This window comes from Mytilus galloprovincialis, chromosome 7 (assembly GCF_965363235.1).
Source record: "Mytilus galloprovincialis chromosome 7, xbMytGall1.hap1.1, whole genome shotgun sequence".
Classification (NCBI taxonomy): Eukaryota; Metazoa; Mollusca; class Bivalvia; order Mytilida; family Mytilidae; genus Mytilus; species Mytilus galloprovincialis.
The window spans coordinates 54,701,571-54,721,335 of NC_134844.1; the positions used below are offsets into that span (position 1 = coordinate 54,701,571).

General features: G+C 31.0%; 1 protein-coding gene across 1 annotated transcript in view; it reads left to right on the top strand.

The window, feature by feature from the left end:
* The window catches only part of LOC143083307 (mitochondrial potassium channel ATP-binding subunit-like), a 34,741-nt gene that overhangs the window by 11,840 nt on the left and 3,136 nt on the right, over nucleotides 1–19,765 (top strand). The window contains exons 6-14 of the mRNA XM_076259576.1: nucleotides 650–790; nucleotides 2,031–2,116; nucleotides 3,426–3,523; nucleotides 4,628–4,733; nucleotides 8,964–9,156; nucleotides 10,536–10,608; nucleotides 16,851–16,984; nucleotides 17,318–17,389; nucleotides 18,215–18,393. Of these exons, the coding sequence (XP_076115691.1) occupies nucleotides 650–790; nucleotides 2,031–2,116; nucleotides 3,426–3,523; nucleotides 4,628–4,733; nucleotides 8,964–9,156; nucleotides 10,536–10,608; nucleotides 16,851–16,984; nucleotides 17,318–17,389; nucleotides 18,215–18,393 (1,082 nt within the window). The remainder of the gene's footprint in view (nucleotides 1–649; nucleotides 791–2,030; nucleotides 2,117–3,425; nucleotides 3,524–4,627; nucleotides 4,734–8,963; nucleotides 9,157–10,535; nucleotides 10,609–16,850; nucleotides 16,985–17,317; nucleotides 17,390–18,214; nucleotides 18,394–19,765) is intronic.

A 19,765-nucleotide genomic window follows, 5' to 3' on the forward strand; every position in this document is an offset into this window, starting at 1 on the left:
GTTTTTGCTTTTGAAGAAAATAGGACGATTCAAAGAACATTTAAATAAATTGAAAAGCCAAAATAATCATTGATGAGAGATTTAACCAAAAAAATTAAGGTGAGCGATTCAGGCTCTTGAGAGCCTCTTGTTGCATTATTAAAGAGGAAAATATTTGTTTTCATTAGATCTTTTGAAATAGTTTTCGTGAATATCGGATGACAGAGAAGTATTTGAAAATGGTCATACTTTTTGGATGCAACTTATGTTTTTCAATAACCTGTCACAATAATAGAATAATATTAATAACTTGCAGTAAATGTCATTGTTATATGTAGCTGGTCTTGCCAAAATACTTTTCTAATATACTGTTAATTCATTATCCTTCATTGAATACCATTGAATTTTCATTGGTTTCGATGATACATGTGAACCAAAAATTCAATGTTCACGAACTGACACATTTTCTGTAGGCTTTGTATGCAGAGATTGAGAAACCAAAAAATCAAATACCCACACAAATGCAAGTTTGCCTCAATCCACGAAAACTGATACCCGTGAAAATAAATGAATCCATAATATTCTGAGGATTGGAGGGATAGATAATATAACAAACTAATATTTACAAACAGAATAGTTTGTGACTAGCTGTTTTATCTCTTTTTTTCAGACAATAGGATGTGTTGGGACTATGTATACCATATCTCCAAAATTAACGGGACTAATGATCACAGTTGTGCCAGCTATTATAGGAACAGGGACTCTTATGGGGTCTGGTCTAAGGAAATTATCTAAAAAGGCCCAGTCACAGGTGAGGCATTGTACATTTTAAAGTGGGCTTTGTTTTAGAAGCACATGAAGGAGAAGGTAGGTTTTGGAGTCAAAATGACCTTGTATGGAGCTGGTTCTATACTTCTGAAAAACTTGTAATTTAAAAGTAAACTGATACTCGATTCATATATAATATTGTATCATAAACCATACAATCTTCATATCAGGAAAGACCCAGTTACTGATATTATAGAAAGGACTTGGAAACAAGATGGATTCATTTGAGATGATATACCAACCACACACCTGAAAGTTATTTTAAAAAAGGAACTAAACTTTTATTCAGGAGAAAAACCGATTTTCAACACATTACATCCCCTGTAAACACTGATAACTTGATCTTTTTAATGTTTTTCCCTTTTGGGAAGGACAATAATTAATCATAAATTTACAAGAAAACATTCTTGTACATTGAATTGTAACAAGAAGAAGAAATTGAAATAAAAACATACTTTTCATATAATGCTATCATTTCCCACACAAAATAGCTAACTGAGAGTACAGCAGGTTATAGTAGCTTGCGTAAAATTGGTTAAACATATTGCTATGCGAATAAGTTCCTGGAGTATCAACTTCAATTTATTTGTACATGTAGTGAAATCTTCTCTATGTATTACATAAAGAGAAGGTCACACTGCATGTATAAAAATTGAGACAACCTATTTCAAAAATTATATGAAAAAATAAAAAAAAATAAAAAGATATTATACAGATAACCTTATTTGTAAAAATATTCATTGTTAATTTTTTAACCTGCCCAGACAAAACTTTTAAATCTTAATATATTCATGAAAAGACATTATTTCTATATTGATAATTTACAATATTTAAGCAGAGTGACATATTCAAAAACTTTGATGTGGGAAATGTAAAATGCTATGGAACATTTTGAACAAAAAAAAAACTAGTGACTTGTAAGAGCTTTAGATTTTGTATGTACATGATTTTTTTCCAATATTTTTTTATCAGCATGCAGCAAAGATGAACATTTTTCAAATTTCAGTATCACAAGATTCTAATGCAATTATCTAAATAAATAAAGAAAATAAAAACATCTGATATCTGATAAATCTGTAAGAAGCTTTTCCTGAAATCACATAGTAAGTATGATATTTTTGTTCATTCTTCAAAATTAGCAATACATTAATAAATCTACCCAACAATTTCTCAATTTACATTATTTCGTCATTGTCCATTATAAGTTGTCATCTACTTTTTAGTTATCAAAATCAACAGCAGTAGCAGATGAAGCTATAGGAAATGTTAGAACAGTCAGAGCTTTTGCCATGGAGTCTAAAGAAAATGAGTTTGTACATAAAATTAAATAGTATATTTGCATTATTAAAAGCTCACTGAAATTAATAAAATAATGCATGAATTCTTGACCGCTGTTAAAAAGAAAAAATATAAATATTGTGAATACAAATTTTTTATAAAAGATAATTTTTATTATTGCAAAACTGATACTCAGCAAAATTTTCATTTATAAAATCCTCTGAAGAATTTCTCCACCTAGAGTTATAACTTGTGTTGTTTTGGACCTTGATTTAAGGTGGTACCCAACACCTTCACTAAAATTAATTTGGCTCGTTTAATTTTCATAAAATTTTGACAAAAGTATTTACTTTGACCCTTTCACAAAAATATAAAAATTTGAAAAAATTTTAACCAACCATTTTATCATAAAAATAACACTGGTTATATAGCGGTTTGACTTGCATCAATTTTTATCATTGAGAAGCTTAATATTCCCTTAACAACACAACGTAATTAAAACGTTTAGCTGATTTTTCACAGTTATCTCCCTGTAGTGTTAGGTACCACCTTAACAAAAAAGTGTTGTAAAATTTGCCAATGGAAAAATTATCCACTGAAGAAGGGTCAAATGATGTCCTCATTTAACTTTTTAACATGAAATAAACAAATTTAACACGAGCACAACAACAACCATTCATCAACAGGTTTCTGTACATATAATTGATTATAAGGTTTTGGGAAAGACAGCACTTTATTTGTGTGAGGTAATTTATCCCTTAATTTTATTAATGCATATATTTGATAGAAGTAGGAAATGTGTAAAAGAGACAAAAACCTGACCAAATAGTAGAAAACATCCCAATGCCACCAATGGGTCTTCAACACACAGAGAGAATATAACTCACCTGGATGTCGACTACAGCTTGCCCATAATCAATAATGTATACTAGTTCAGAGTACTTTGATAAAAAAACCAAACAAAAATGACAGCTAGGTGTTAGGAAAATACTTTAAAATGTGAAGACCTTCAAGTTGTTGTATATTATTTATAAAAAAATATGGTACCAGACATTATCTTTCTTCAAATTTTTTAAATCTTATGAAATAGGAAAAAAAATCAAAGAAACATTCTAGAGATAGTTGTACATACATGTACCAGTATTGACTCTTTAGAATAAGTTGGCATTGAACTTCATCTATATATGAGGTAGTCCTCTGGTTGAGTTTTCGAATGGTATTATTTTATTCAATTTGCATGACGTTGATAGGTAATAGTAGCATCTTAAAAAGCTTATAGAGTTTAAAAATATGTAGAAAAAAAACAATTATATTTTATGAGTTATATCTTTTCTTTTTAGAATGTTTGGACAGGAAGTAGAGAGTTCCAGGAAGTTAAATATTCAACTTGGTCTTGGTATAGGAGCATTCCAGTGCTTGGCTAATATTGCTTTAAATGGTAAGAATAAAACTGTAGTGGTGATTGTGTGGCAGGGTAAAAATGAGTGGATACCGCTAGGTCTTGAAATAAAAGAATATGTGTCACAAAAGACAACAACACTCAGATATTTTTAATGCATAGTAATAGTTTTAATGGTCGACATGTTTCACATATATATATATATATATAGACGTCATCAGGTAAGAATAAAAGACAGATTATGAAATCATCAGAAAAACTGAATGAAGCAATCATTATTATACCAAATGGAATTGAGAATGGAAATGTGGAATGTGTCAAAAAGCAGAAAACAGCCGAAAGGCCACCAATGGGTATTCAACACAGCGAAAATCCTGCACCTGGAGGTGGTCTTCAGCTTTCCCTTTAACAAAAAGGTGTACTAGCTCAGTGGCAATGGACGTCATACTAGTACTGAACTCCAAAAGATATAAATGAACTAAAATTAAAGCAGTCACAAGATTCTGCTTTTTCAGAATTTCAGAAAATATGAATTAGATAAGCAGGTTATACGTTTATATATAAGACATCAACCTAGCAATGCAAAAAAGTGAGAGAATATATAAATGTTATAACATATCAGATTATCAAAAATGTTAGAAAGATTTACTGTGAATTCATTTATTTTCATGGATTGGGGGAAACTAGCATATTCATGGATATTTAAGTTCCTGGTTTTAGCAAAAGTATGCATACATTATTTTAGAAAATTTGTATTTTGTTGAACATTCAAATTCATGGTTCACCTGAACCCACAAAATCCACGAAAATTGGTATCCAACGAATATTAATGAATCCACAGTATACATGCCTTAAATAGTTGCTGATCATTTATTTAGAATTTGTGGATTTGTTTTTTGGTTGTATGCTGAGTTATTTAGAAATATTTGGTGATGAATTAATTTTTTTTAAAGAATTATGAACTATGTTTGAATGAGGCAAATGAATCAGTAATTAAAATTAATTTTCCAGATATTATATTAAGAACCACAGTGGTTGGTGGCATGAAGATTTATTAATTTTTACCCGTAATTTGTTAATGAAGCATGCTTGTTTGAAGACACATGATTTAGGGTATATCTAAAGAACTTTTATTTTTTCCAGGAATTGTATTAGGAACGATGTTTGCTGGTGGTAGATTGATGACAAGGGATGAAATATCTGCTGGTGATTTAATGTCATTTTTAGTATCAACACAAACTATTGAAAGGTAAAATAGTACTCATGTACATAAATATTGTCAGCAAATATAATGTTATAAATTGAAAGTCACTGAAGGAAAAACATAAATATGACGCTTAAACAAAGCAAAGACATGAATTTATTGTAAAAAAAATAAGGAGATGTGGTATGATTGCCAATAAGACAACTATCCACCAGAGACCAAATGGTTTGGATATAAACAACTATAGATAATAGTATGGCCTTCAACGATAAGCAAAACCTATACCATATAGTAAGTTTTAAAGAGACTTAACATGATAATACCAGAAAAGGGGGGGGAGGGGGTATGTACAACATTAAACATCATAGATAGAACATGTAGAAGAGCTAGATTACACATATCTTCTATAAAGATGCCCCATGGTCACAAGTTTTCACTTAAGGAATAACAGTACTGTAGTTGAAGAGTTGCCACCGTCAATTGTAGATTTGACGGTCGCAAATTCAGTTTTACTGGCGACGCGTAGCCAATGAAAAAAATTGTTGCATCCAAATTGCATTAGAATATTCCTTTGTCTGCAGTCATTGTTGTTTATTGACACCACAGAATTACCATACACATGTAGTTATTTTTTGCTCTTTGTATAAAATTTTATATTTTCCAAGACAGAAGAGCTAACAATGAATATTAGGTATATAGATAACTTATGGTCTGATGTTTCTGTCTATAAAGATCAGAAGATGTTGTATGATATCCAATGAGATAACTCTCCACCAGAGACCAGATGTTAACAACTTTTTCTTCATGTCCCGTTAGTTTCTCAAAAACTATAAGTAATAGGTTAGATTTATTTGGTGGGTAGAATCATTGCTTGGACATTTCAGTATGAAAGGGGTCACTCATCTTCAACATTATTTTTTTGTGTTGGGTCAGATTTTATATAATTTTTAGTTATAGGTCACCAATATATATATATTGTATATAGAACTATTACCTTTATTTTCTTTCTTGCATCAACTGTCTTAATGTTTGTCTTCATGGTACAGTGGTAAATTGTTTATTTGTTTGCTTAGGGCAATTTCTCGGTTGCTGGAAATGATGGGTATACTATATTTGATCTATAAAATCACTTTAAGTCATACATCTAAAAAAAAAGATGTGGTATGATTGCCAACGAGACAACTTTCCACAAGACACCAATTGTCAAAGAAATTAACAACTATAGGTCAAAATATGGCCATCAACAATGACCAAAGTCAATCCACATAGTCATGTCCAGTTGTCATAAGTCATATGACCTTTAATTTTAATTTTTCAATGTTCATAAATCAATGTTTAGTTATAACAGTTAGGTATGTTTCTCATCAAAAGTGTATTGATCAGTTATTGTGACCTGTTTTTGAGATATTTTTGAAACTTACATACCGTTATATTAAAAATTCTCTTTATGCATGTTGTTTATATACATGTGTATATATGTGGAATTTGTAAGTTTCATCCAAATTCATAAAACAAACTTTAACATTCATGTTACTTACTTCACGGCCGACACTCGGCTAACCGAGAGTTTGGTCGGTTAATCTATATTGAGTATGCGGCTATATCGGCGGTTGGTCTGTTAATCGGGTTGGCTAAAGTCTGTTAATCAGGTGTTATCGAGAAAATCATTGCAAGGTCATTATGTTTCATTGTATAACTTTTTAATTATATTTATATCATAAAAACTATTCATGTCTGACAAAACGATTTGGAGTACTGAATCCAGTGGTGTAATTATTTTTTTTCTAGCTTCAATAAACGATCTATAAAATGAAAAGGCGAGTTACTCATCAGTAAATTTATACACATTTTACACACACAAAATGTACACAAAAATGACAAGTTGGTTGAGTTTACTTGCATGCAATATTTTGAACATCGAAAAAAGACAGGCATTATGTTTGTTTACCATATTAACATCAATATGTGAAAAATCTACACGAAAAACTGTATTTTGGTGACATAAATCAATTTTTGATAAAAATGTGGTCTGTTAATGGGTCGGATGTATAAAACTCGGTCTGTTAATTGGTCTGTTAAGAGTTATGAATGACATTACAAGCATAATTTAATTGCTATATGGGGTGTTATCTGAATAAAGGGATAGACTCAAGATTAGTGGCTAGAATATATGGAAACAACACATGAACAATGAAACATAAGTTTAGACAATGGAATCTGAAAATTGATAGAACTGGTTTCAAAAAGTGTAATATCAAAGTAATATTAGTTTCAAAAGACAATACATACCGGAAATAAACTCCTCATAGATACCAGGATTGAAATTTTATATTTACGCCTTATATTTACGCCAGACACGCGTTTCGTCTACGAAAAACTCATCAGTGACGAAAAAAATGTTTAAAAGGCCAAATAAAATACGAAGTTGAAAAGCATTGAGGAAACACAACTAATACCGGCGTCACACATCAGCGTATAGCACTGGAGTGTTCAAAATCATTTACGCTGCCAATACGCTAGTAATTTTGGATGCATTTAACCTGTCAATCATATTTGTAACGTGTGCAAAACGAGCTTGAAGCGAGTATTGGGCGTACTAGAAACGTATGTTGGCGTATGTTATATGTTTTTTATGCTGCATACAAATTTCCTGGGATTGTAGCGTTCATCAAGCGTATTTACTTTCCTTCATTGGTTAGAGGAATAGGGGGAGGGTTGATATCTCATAAACATGTTTATCCCCGCCGCAATTTTGCGCCTGTCCCAAGTCAGGAGCCTCTGGTCTTTGTTAGTCTTGTGTGATCTAGTATACATATTTTTTAATGGGCCAGCTGAAGGACGCCTACGGGTGCGGGAGTTTCTCTCTACATTGAAGACCCATTGGTGGCCTTGGCCTGCTCTATGGTCGGGTTGTTGTCGCTTTGACACATTCCCCATTTCCTTTCTCAATTTTACCTTTGTATTTCGACGTACTACAAACTTATGCAACGCGCTTTGAACGATTGCTAAGCGTTCCTATGGCATGCAACTAACGTATACCGACTTTGTCAATTTTCTCTGTACGTTTGGTGCACGCCGGTCTATACGCCAATGTGTGATGCCGGCATAAGGTAATCTATTCCTGAGGTAGAAAAGCCTTAGTATTTCAAAGAAAACGCATGGAATTTAACCAGCTGCATTGCAACACATGACAGATTCATAGATGTTACAGACTTTGAACAGAAAAAAAAAAGGCTGATTGATAACTTGGCGTAAATAATAAATTCGTGCGAATTCGAGCGGCCAATCAGTCCATATAACGCTATATTGAAGTGACATACTCTTCAAGGAAATGCAAAGAAATAAAATTAAAATAAAAGTTCTCTTTCTATAAGGATACTGTTGCACCGTATTGTAATTTTTTCGTCACAAGTACATCTAATTTTTTTCAATGTGAATATATAAACTAAAGGTAGTAAGACCATTGTCGTGGCTAAATAACTCTTAACTGACACGATTTAAATTGTCCAACCCATTAACAGACTGTATTCCCCTAATATTCATTAAAATGTGGTATTACTCAACTTATATAACAATTATGAAATATTTATCAATGACAATTATTTTTTTAGAACCAAAGTACTATTTTGTGTCCTTTAAATCATATATAAAAATGTTTTTTAGCCGTTTATCCAAAATATTGCTATGCGTACAAGCATAAAAACCACATACTTGCGAGACGCCTTTTCGTTTTACTTAAAACTGCGCAGGCTATGCATTTTTTTTACTGGTGGAAAATGTTCTATGATAGATATCATTTTGTCAGACACTTTTCTTTTTTTTATGTGGTTCTCATAATATGGCAAAAATCTGTATATTTAACAGAGTTTAACATTAAATTGTGAGTTTTACTCTTAACAGACGTATAACCAACCCGTTTAACAGACCAACCGCCGATATAGCCGCATACTCAATATAGATTAACCGACCAAACTCTCGGTTAGCCGAGTGTCGGCCGTGTACTTACTTACTTATTCTCTTCATCCCAAGTGGGACATAAGGCCACAATAAACTGCTTCAACTTCTCTCTGTCATTAGCCATGTACTGGGCTTGGCCCCAGGTGTAGCTCATTGCTTCTAATTCTGCTGTTACAGTTCTTTGCCAGGTGATTCTAGGCCTCCCTGGTTTCCTTTTTCCTGGTGGTGTCCAATATAAAGCTGTTTTAGGTGTACTGAGAATGCCACAACATTGCACACCTAAAACATTCATGTTTACCATATTGATATTTTTTTCAGATCCTTAGCTCAATTGTCTTTGTTATTTGGTAATGTTGTAAGGGGCCTTAGTGCAGGAGCAAGAGTATTTGAATTTATCAACACCACATCAACTATTCCATTATCTGGAGGGAAGAAAATACCATTCCATTCTCTACGTGGGGATATCAAGTTCCAGAATGTTAGATTTTCTTATCCTACTAGAGCAGAACAGGTTTGAACATATTTGTTTTGTTTTGTAGGATGAAGTCCTCTTTTAAAATCAATTGGCAGATTATCCAAAATCTTTCATTTCACGATTTTCAGATTTTTGTCTTTTGCAATTTTTTTTGGTTTAGCATGCAGTTAAAAATCACTTTTTTCTCTCTCTTTAAATTTGATTCCCTGGAGATTTTTTGTTATTGTTTCCAATTTGAAGAACACATGCATGGTCTTCAACAGGAAATAAATTTCATCAAGGCTTCATTTTAATGCATAATATCTTTCCACAAAATTTACAAAAAGTTAAAACCTTAACACAAATTTCCACTTTTACTTTACATTTAAGTTATATTAGTTAATCATAAACACACAATTATTATCAATGCATTCGGGTGAAAAAACACATAACTACAATTTTGTATTATAAATCCAAACAATATTAAAAAATAGATGAAAACAGACATTTAATATATGTAAAGTATTTAAGAATTGAGTGCTTCTTTCTGTAACTTCATTGGGGTGTAAAAGCGTTGACCAAAGTACATTTTGTATAGAGCACAGAAGCGCTTCAATCTTAAAAAATGTGTGCTCGGTCATCACATTTACACACCTATGAAGTCACAAAAAATAAGCAATCAATACTTATAATTACATTTTATTTAGCTAGGATCATGATAAAAACGATTTCTCTCAAGGTATTCTTTAATTTGCCTGTGCACTTTATTGTCGGATGTCTTCATTGTGTAATGAATGTTAATTTCAGAAGGACGAGAAATTGCTGTTAGCCAATAAAAATAACTGTTTCTAATGAAACATACATCTAATGTAATTATATTGTAATTAGAGAGCCGTGGTGTAGTGGTTAGTGCATCGGACTACTAACACAAAGGTTCCTGGTTCGATTCCTGTTTGGGATGAAAATTTCAGGAACTCAATTTTCGGCTCTCACTTGACACCATCTGCGAGTATGGTCTTGAGGAAACGATGATAGTCCGTCGGAAGGGGACGATAAATGGCTGACCCGTGTTAAGAGAGAGCCATATCTCTTGCATGTTAAAGACACCCTTGTAGATTTCGAAAAAGAGTAGGCTAATGCCGCTACAAGGCAGCACCCGCACCCGCAAAGTGGAAAGGGATTAATATAAGTTGCAAAACTTGTTTCCCAATCCACTATAAATAAATATGTTTAAACTAATTTTAAAAACGTACTGAAATCTTTATTTTTCATTAATTGTCAATTATCAAGATACCATCTGATTGTTACATCACTTTGTGAGGAAAAAAAACCAGTTCAGTTCATGATATAAATGATAAGTGTTAAGATACAATGGAATAATTCTGGAATTTCTATGATAAAATTAAATAATACTGAATAATGTTTCTTTTTTGCAGGAAGTATTGAAAGATTTTTCGTTGACGATCCCTGCAGGAAAAGTCGTAGCACTTGTTGGATTATCAGGAGGAGGTAATTCAGTTTTTCTTTTAATTATAGAAATTTTCTTGTACATTTATAAATGCAATAGACCCCCTTAGAGTTTCTCCTTCACTGGAAAAAACTAGTTTATTATGTGTGCCTCTATGACGTCATTTACCAGATAGAGGGGATCACCTGTGTTCTGCACTATGAATGTTCTTCAAGTGTCTTAGTTACATGTATCGTCATGGTGCAGGATAAACTAGTAATAATGTTTTGTTCTGTAGGTACTTTTAATAACAATTCCCTAATGACAGCAGTACTAATGGTCAATTATGAGAATTCAATTTTCTGAATTATTTGTGTAATTTGCATTCATAGTTTTCCAACCACTCCCTCATCATGGGAACAGAAGTGACGATGCTCCTAAATCATGTAAATGCACGAATGATGTTCACTAAAACCCAAGTTTTTGACAAAAATACATCTAACTGGAAAGTTGTCTATTTTGAAGAAAATGGACAAACGTATGTGATAAATTATTAAGCTTAGTAAATTCTGCCACAAATAATATTTAAATTTTCACAATTTCAGCTTTTATTGATGATGAGTTATAGACCTTTGAGTAGAGTAAAGTGATATCATAGCATTGTTCATGCCATAACTAGATTAGCCTTAAATGAAAATCTTGTGATACTCTGAAGAAAAAAGACAACAACTGTTTGAAAATGGGTTTCTGAAAAGTTATAAAAGTGACCACAAGATTCCATGATTTCATATTAAATAAAGTTATAATTTCATAAGCCGTTGAATGCTATAAAAAGAACGTTCCTCTAGAATATGGTTAATTGCAAATAGAAATTTAAATGTAATTGCATTTTAGTTCATTTCATTCAATCCAATTTTCCATAATGTGTCACTAATTCTTTTAAAGGATTCTTTTTTTAGTCCAAATATTTGGCTTCAGGTTTAAGTTTTGATAATAAATTGAAAAAGTTCAAAATTTTTTGTTGAAATCCCTAGTTTTTGAGACCAAAAACTGAAAGTCTATTAAGATTTAATGACAGTATTTTTTAAAAGTGAGGTGTTGATTATTTGATTTTTGAAGGCAAGATGAAAATGAATGATATATTCTGCTCCACAAAATTCAGTTTAGTTGAGGATACAAATGTCTTCAAAAGCAAAGTCTTGAAAAAATTGAACAAGGATGTTAGAATTAGAATTGTTCTACTTGTCAGAGGCGGATTTAGAGGGGGGCCCAGGGGGCCCGGGCCCCCCCTTTTTGTGAAAAAAATTGGTTGCTTATATAGGGAATCACTGAAGCGGGCCCCCTCTTAGAGCAGTCAGTGGGCCCCCGCTTATGAAAATTTCTAGATCCGCCACTGCTTGTAACATAGTACATTTTAATAAAGGTAACTTTGGGTGGTTATGCTAATTGGGTTATCCCATGATAGGTCATTCCATGTTAAAAATGTCAATGAGAATGGGTTATCCCATGATAGGTCATTCCATGTTAAAAATGTCAATGAGAATGGTTTATCCCATTATTCGGTCCTGTCCAGTCTTAAACTGGTATATTCATACTTTTTAGAATATCCCATTATTTGGTCCAGTCAATTTTAAAACAGGTATATTCATACTATTTGGAATATCCCATTACTAAGATGTGAACACTTTTTAAAGAAAAAAAGTTTAAGTAAAAAAGAAACTGATAAAAAGGGTTCACATGTTCACCCAACTTCTTAATTTGATTTAGCACATACTTACAACTTCTCATCCAATCAAATTGCTTGAATTTGCCTTCTAACTTTCATAGAACTTATAATAACTGAACTGTTATCAATGTCTATTTTAATAAGTCACTACTGTTTGTGAACAAAATATAAGACAGATGAGAAATCAAACAAAATTTGAACAGTAATTATTCTTAATGTGAATTCACAATCTAAACATTAAAACTAACAGTATTTTATATCTTTGATAACATCAAAGACTTATTACCCATCTTTTTATTTTAATTTATTTTAGTCAAAGAAATGATAGAAATAGTTTGAAATGTATTTCAGTAACATAGATTGAATTAAATGGGTTTTCTATTGGTTATAAAGTTAACCCATACTGAAAACAGGGATGGGGTAATCGTAATCTGTAATCGTAATCGATTGTAATTGATTACATTTTTTCCAGTAATCGACAGTAATCTGTAATCGAAGACATTTTCGATTACATGTAATCGTAATTTAATCGATTACAGCAAAAATTATGATGTAATCATCGATTACTTTTCGATTACATTTCGATTACTTTAGTAAAATAGTTTCATGAAATATAACCTTTTTTCAATGAAAATATGTATGTATTCATCACTTTGTAGTACAGATAAAATAGAATGTATTAATATGACTTAAGAGTTTATCAACTATCTTTAATTTCTATCTATTGTCTCATGCTGCATTATGATCAACCAGATCCCCTACTTAATCTAACTTTATAACTAGCTTTTGAAACAAATGGATTTATGTGCTTTTCAATAATTCAAGACCTTTTATATATAGAATAAAAATATAGATTTGAAATAAGAAAATAGATTTAAAATAAGAAATATGTCTTAAGTTAAGTTCTGTTCTACATTAAAGTAGTAAGCTTATTTGTATTAAAATTCCTTAATTCATAATTTTTAATAAGAGTTATGTACAACATTAGAGTAGTAAGTTCATTTGTATTAAAATTCCTTAAAACACAATTTTCATTAAGAGCAGCTGGGATTTAAGCTCAAACTAGACAAAAAGTTGATTCCTTATAAAGTTATGATATATATAAAAATTAAGAAAGTACACAAAATCCTTTTGACAATGAACCAATGGCTATCCATTGAAATTCTTTTCAGAAACATACATGTATCCCATTTTGACACTATAAATATATATTGTTTATAATTTGATTAAAGAATACAAACATCTGAACAAACTTCTTGTCATCACTAATCAGATGATCAAAGTCTTCTAATCAATAATATACAGACTTTGTTTTCATTTCAATTATGTCTAATTAAGAAAGAGATTTATATTATTTTGCCCCAGGTTATATATTGTACTCCATTGGCCGTTTTATAACCTGTAAATAGGGTGGTTATCCAAACAAAAGGATTAATTCAAAATAATTATAAATTTTGATCTTTAAAAGATGCTGAACAAATTAATTAGTTATATGTTAAAATATACCTGTTTTAATGCATAAAAACAAAAAAGCTAACTTAAGTCAGTACGAAGGCAATTTTTTTTTTTATGAATAATTGATTGATGCAACGTGATGTCATGTCTCATTTATGTTGAAATTCAAAATGTCAAGATTTTTTAAATATTTCTGATCCTCAGTAAGAGATCCCATCTACAAACAACTGTCAATTTATATTTTGGAAACAAAGCTTTAAATGCTGTATTTGGTATAGTTCTAAATTTCCACTATACAAACGTTGAGCAATATGATTGTGTTTAAACTTACTTTATTAATTAAAAAAAAAAAGATTAAGCATGTAATTGACTGTAATCGAAAAGTAATGTAATTACTTTTAATAAAGTAATCGATTGCAATCGATTACATACAAAAATCAGAGTAATCAATTATTAATCGATTACACAAAAATCCTTCATGTAATCGATTATTAATCGATTACATTTGTCAGTAATCGTGTCCATCCCTGACTGAAAAGCTTACTAATAGGTTAGACAATACTTGGTCATAAATTTATGTAAAATAAGACTTGAGCTTCAGTGTTTATGAAATATGACCAAGTATTGTCTGGCCAATTTAGAACATATTCACATCTTCGAGTGACATCAAAAGAGTACCTTTAGAATATATCACCAATCAAACCGTTAATATGGTTAATTAAAGGGATGTAATTAAACAAAGTTATATAGGGTTCTGTATATGTAACGGTTTATGTCTTCCTCTGTGATATTTTATCCTGGGGATAATTTGTTCCAATAATTGTTTTCCAAACATGGTATTTCACAGGTAGATTTTTTCCAGAGGAGTGAAAATCTATCTGTGTTATGCTGATAGCATGTTCAAGTATATATTGTCCGTTCCATATTTCACAGAACCTTGTGAAATAGACTCCCATTAACTACTATGAAAGTTACTCACAATCAATATATACCTGACTATAATTATAAATGTTTCAAAAAGGTAGAACAAATTTGCATAATTTATCAATCAAAGGGAGATAATTATGAGCAATTTTTATTTTAAAGATATTAATATTATATTCCCGAATCTAATCAAAATGTCTCCACACCATTTAAGTTATTTTTAGAACTTGTTTATACCTGATCCAGGTAAACAGTAAACATTTAAATGAGTATACCTGTGTTATGATATATTATTATAATCTAAGGTTTAAAAATAAATTGAAAATTATTTTTTACCAAAACTCTTTGTTTTTTTTAATAGAATCTGGAAAGTGGAAAGTTAGTTTTCTGTTTTATTTTAAATTCTATTGTAATTGCAGTCTGTGTAAACAGTTTTAGGTTTTGTTTGACCGTAAAAGAAATTTGATATTTTCTACTATATTTTCTACTAAAAAATCCAAAATTTCTAATGGAATGATATTTTTGTCTGACATTTTGCAGGTCAGACAGAGTTTAAGATACACTGTTTAATCCTTTAAAATTAAATTTTTTACTCCTTGCAATCTCTCTTTGGTTTATTTTCCCCTGAGTATACATAGATGGCTTCATGTATTAAAGTTTTATTTGCCAATCTGCAGAACTGGAATGAACTTTTAACGTAAATTTCTACGTTCAGCTCAAGTAGTTGAGTCTGATCTAGGAGGGTTAAGGGGTTCCCTTTTTTGGGATGATCAATGCATTTGAATGGGGACATACTAATATAATCAAAATAATGTAAAGACCTGCCAACTTTCCCACTTTGTGTGGGATATCCCAAGTGAGATATTTTGACCTAACCCTAACCAATAAGTTACAATACTCAATTATTTAGACTAAATATTTTTGAAAAGGCGGAGGAGTAAAAACTACTTTTGAACACATGTATAATCATTCTAAACCATAGATTTTGTAATTAAATACACTATAGTAATCTGGTATGTTTATTCTGAATGGTAAACATGAATTATACAAAATTCATCAGTATATAATATCCATGTCTAATTTAAAACAGTTAACTTGCACTAGATAATTCTGAAGAAAAAAGAAAAAAAAAATTGCTTAAAATCAATGTGCTTCTGCACCATGCTTTGTATACTAAAACAAGATTGAAATAATTAGAAAAAAAACAACAATAATTAAGGTATCATTTTGTTTGCAAATATAACCATAATGAAGATAAATTTCATAGGTTGTCCTGAAGCAGCCTTGTAGTTAGATCTGATGGTATACCAAATCCCATGTGTATCCACCCTTTTTAGTTGGACAATTGAAAAATTCTATCCCTGGAATGACCATGAGTTTTGAAGTAAAAAGCATAATAACTATAATGGCATTTTCTTTTGCAACCTTTGAACCCAAATTTCCAACCAATAATTACAGTCAACTATTTTATGATACTGAAATAGAAATTTTGTTCAATAATGTAACTAGAAAATATGAAGGGAAAATGCTAAGAGGACAAAATTCCATTGCGACCTGACTTAACAGGCATCACAAGATACAAACTAATATAGCTCTGTCCATTCTTCCAGATAGAAATGATTAAAAACACACAAAATAACAATATTCAATTTCAAACAAGGGAATACTTCTTTGCAATTGAAAAGATGGTAGTCATTTGACTTTATTGGTACATCTGTCTTTATAGGGACATTTGTCTTAACATTTCAGATGAGCCTGTTATGTACCATCTTCCCGCAAACAGGTTGCTCAAATGTGCACAAACAGTCCTGACTTCACATTTGTTTCTTTAAAATTTATGACAAAACTATATATCTGATTTAGAAGACTGACTATTCAGATAAGTTTTTACACTGGTTTTAAGTTTTGGTTTGTAAAATATCAACGGGAAAAGGTAAAATTTTTACCAAAACATTATTTCAAAAGGTATACATTTTTAAATCTAAATTACTCCTATATGAAAAGGATGGGGTAACAGAACCAAAGCTTGCTGTTCAGTGTAAGCCAAGGATCTTTTTAATAAGCATGCTAATTGATAGTTGCCTCATTGGCACTCATACCAGATCTTCTTATATCTATGGACTACGCAAGTAGCTGCTTTTCAAAGAATGAGATTAATATATGATTATGGATATCATATACCTTGATTGTTTTTTGCAGGTAAATCTACAGTTGCTGCACTGTTAGAACGGTTTTATGAAATAGGTCAAGGAAAGATTACATTAGACGGAGAAGATATTAAAGATTTGGATCCATCATGGCTCAGAGGCAGAGCTATAGGCTTTATCAATCAAGTACGTTTAAATACAATCACAGTTTAAAAAGTGACCTACTCAGCAGAGCAGTGAGTCAAATGCTAATTTTCACCACTTACAAACATGAGACAATATTCCATACAGGTAAACAACCTTTTATTAAAGGATCATGTGTGCACTTTACTAAAAAGGGATGACTGTTATGAGCAAGACGAAATAGTTTATTACTTTGAATTTGAAATTTAACAGACAGGAATAACAGAGCATTCAGTATAATAAATTAAATAACACATATTTGAGAGAGTGATAGAGCAGGTTGTTGAATAGAAATAGTGTAATCATAAGAAGTTTAATTATACACACTTTTTACAGGAGCCAGTATTATTTGCCACCAGTGTAATGGAAAATATAAGATATGGGAGACCAGATGCTACAGACTTAGAGGTATTGTTATAATAATGATTGTTGAAGTACTACTAGTAACAAAAAGTTGCAAGGCATAAAAACATTTTTACATTTAAATTTCTGATTTTCATGTGTTGTATAATTCAGAAAGCAGAGTTATTGTCAGACAGGCCAATGTTTCTGTGACAAAAAAACATGTGTAAAAGTAAGAAGATGTAGTAGGGTTGTCAATGAGTCAACTTTCCATCACAAGACAAACGAAGTAGAAGTTAGAAACATAATATTTTATACTGTAAATGGAGAAATTTTCCTGAAGGATTTAATTTCGTTTATTTCATGGAAAGAATATATCCACGAAATTAAAAACCCCACTAAAATTTAACCTTCATATAATATCACTACCATTTAATGGAAACCATGAAATTAAATCCCCATGAAATCTTATAAAGTGACAAAACCACGAAATTTTAACCCCATGAAATTTAATGTTTCTACTGTATATCACAGCTGATACGCACTGTTAAAGCAGAAATTCTTGGGAGGTTTTTATTAAAGTGCGAATATTGCAACTGTGTGAGTAACACAATAATAAGAATTATTATTACCAATACATATATCTGAAAGCAAATTTTCCTATCTTGCTTTTTTGTCCTTCCTTAAAATTCCCTAATAATAAATGCATGCTTTAGTTACTAAATTAACAGTACTAATATTATGCTCAAATGTTTTAATAGGGTAGGATAAAGACAACAAATTGCTGAATTAAGTAGCTTAACCTATATTGTTTGAAATATTAGTTTTAAAAAAGCAAGCAAGATAGTGTATCATAAATGTGTTCTCTAATATATCTTTATATATTGACAGGTTTTTGAGGCTGCTGATCTTGCCAATGCTCACAGTTTCATCACAGGGTTTCCCGAGGGATATAAAACTGTTCTTGGAGAAAGAGGTGTTACTGTCTCAGGAGGTCAGAAACAGAGGATAGCCATAGCCAGGGCTCTCATTAAAAATCCATCAATATTAGTACTAGATGAAGCTACAAGGTATGATTGTATGCTGTTATTATACATTTTCCAATGCTTAACCTTGACCTTATGTACATCTCAAAGTTAATTTCTATCCTCTAACTTTAGTTTGCCTCAACCAAAAGTTAGGAACGTTATACACAATGCTTATTACTACAAAATACAATCAAGGTTAAAGTTTGGTAGCATCACTTTTACCGTTCTAGTGTTATGTCTCTTTATAAATGGAAAAATTATGAATTTTTCATATCTGTTCTCTTACTTTAGTTTGCCTTAAACAAATGTTTTGAAACTTATTCACAATGCTTATTACCATAAAACACAGATCACGTTCGAATTAAGGTGGAGTACCTTTTTCAGTTTTCTAGTTCTGTACCTTTATAACATTAAATGCAACTACGGGCATCATATGTGTCCCATTTACACATTCTCTATTTCTTTTTTTCTCCATTTACTGCTACTGAAGTTACCAAGGATTTGTTGAATCTTTTCAAATATTTCATTGATAATAGTTTCAAAGATCGAGAAAAGACTGTATTTTCTTGAACACTTAATTTATTGATTTGACAAATTCCTAATACATGTACAAGTCAATTAAAGAGATTTATATTTTGATGAAAACTTTAATGCCTGGTCCTGTTCATTAAATCACAGATTTTTTTTAAATCAATAACTTTTTACTTATTCCAAAAAGTTCACAAATGCTACTAAATTTACTGTGAAGTTCAAAAACTGTATTTAAAATCAGCGCAAACAAGTACTCACATATGATACATGTTTTGTTTGCAGGGAATGATGTTATAGGTTGCATTTCTGTAAATATTGACAATGCAATTTCCCATAGGAACTCCTTTTACGGCTAAAACTGTTCCACTTTTACTATGAAGTTTTGAAAAAATCTTATCCTAGAATTGAAAGTTCATATGCACTACAATTTTTTTCAAAAGTCAAAATATAGGGCTGTGCGGCATATTTTCAACGTTTATATGCCCTGAACTTTTCAGAGTTTAAACTAACACTAATTTTCTTAACTACCCCTACCTTGAATGAAGGGTTACCACAGATTTCAATGTAAACAATATACACAATTATATTTGCTGGTAACATTCCCAAGTTATGTTTCTATGAGATGGAACCCGGAGAGCATAACTGGGAACCAGTATGTAAACAAAATTAATTTTCTATGAATATTCTAAATCTCCCCAAAAGAGGCGTGGTTTGAGAAACAGCTGTATTTACAAATTGCAACCTATAATGTATAAACAATCAAGAGATAATTTTAGTTATACAGGTTATTGCACTGCATCTGTCCCGCTTCAGGTTAAACACATGTTCCCTATGATATGATCTTTCAAATTCTAATGCCAAATTAGAGTTTTTACTCCAATTT